General features: G+C 56.6%; 1 protein-coding gene across 1 annotated transcript in view; it reads right to left on the reverse strand.

The window, feature by feature from the left end:
- CHRAC1 (chromatin accessibility complex 1) overlaps positions 1-209 on the reverse strand; it is a 3198-nt gene extending 2989 nt beyond the window's left edge. Inside the window, exon 1 of the mRNA XM_008568475.1 lies at positions 159-209. Coding sequence (XP_008566697.1) covers positions 159-209 — 51 coding nt within the window. The remainder of the gene's footprint in view (positions 1-158) is intronic.
- Between the last annotated feature and the right edge of the window lie 1069 nt (positions 210-1278).

Below are 1278 nucleotides of genomic sequence, written 5' to 3' on the forward strand. Positions count from 1 at the left end.
GGCGGACTACGAGCCCCGTGATGCCTCGCGCGCCCCGAGCCTGCGCCGCAGCCGCCCGCGGGCCCCTGCCCTCTGTACCCCGCGCCCCGCGGGCCCCTGCCCTCTGCTCTTGTCCCCCTCGCGTCCGGGCCCTTTGCCCTCCTCTGCTGCCCTCTCACCCACGGGCCCCCGTTCCGGTCAGTGGGGGTTCGGTACGGAAGCCAGACCATGAGTGGAGCGGAGGGATGCACAGGCTTGAGTGCGGGTCTCAGTGCAGGAGGAGCAGGTGGGCGGTGGGCCCTCTCGGAGGCAGATGACGGGGATCGGGGCGTGCTGTTCTATCCGGGGGGATAGTGAACGGGGAGAACGAGCCCTGCACACCGAGGTCTGAGGAAGCGCCGTCCTGGGGAAAGGGAAGTGCAAAGGCCCTGAGGCCCAGTGGCAATGGCCTTTCCTGGGAAGCTCAGGGAGACCACTGTGGGGAGCCACGTGTGCTAGATGGGTCTGAGGTAGCCAGAAACTAGGTCCAGTTGGGTTTTATTCTAAGAAAAATGAGAAGTCGTTGAAGGTTTTGATTAAAGAAGTTTTAAAAGGATCCTCCTCTGGCTGCTGATTGTGAGGGGGGCGGCGGGGTCGTGGCGCGAGGATGCGTAAGGGCGGAAGCAGAGACCAGGTTGACGTAACCCTGGCGAGTGGTGATCAGGCCAGCCTGGCTAAAGTGAAACCAACTAGAGAAAGAATGGCGGAAGGTAGCCCCAAGGTAGCCCCCTCAGGGAGGGTCTTGGAGACCAGGGAATTCCTTCCAGAGTGGGGAGGCCGTTGGGAGAGTAAGGTGGTCCAGCTCAGCTTTTACAGGCATCATGGGAAGTGGTGGGGTTTGGGATCTAATTTGAAAATAAAGCCAACAGGACTTTCCAGTATGACGTGGGATATGAGCAAAAGAATGGGGGTGGCCTTTACCTGGACACAGTGAGAGGAGCAAACTTGGCAGGTGTTTGGACTAGAGCATGTTAAGTTTCAGTGTCTTCACCATTGTGACCTCATGTCCTGGCCCAAATAACTGAGCACAAAATACATGTCAGGCACTGCTAGGCACAAGGGTATACAGCCAGTGAACTAGACAGCCGTGGTCCCTGCTCTCATGAAGCTTTTAAGTCTGAGGGAAATCGAAAAATCAGAACATCTCCAATGGTAAGTACTATGAAGAAAACAAAACCTTGTGAGGGTGATAGGATATAGTCTCTGAGAAGTGTCACTTGCATTCAGATCAGACGAAAGATAAGGAGCCAGCCATGCAAA

This window comes from Galeopterus variegatus, unplaced genomic scaffold (assembly GCF_000696425.1).
Source record: "Galeopterus variegatus unplaced genomic scaffold, G_variegatus-3.0.2 Scaffold24, whole genome shotgun sequence".
NCBI classification, from domain to species: domain Eukaryota; kingdom Metazoa; phylum Chordata; class Mammalia; order Dermoptera; family Cynocephalidae; genus Galeopterus; species Galeopterus variegatus.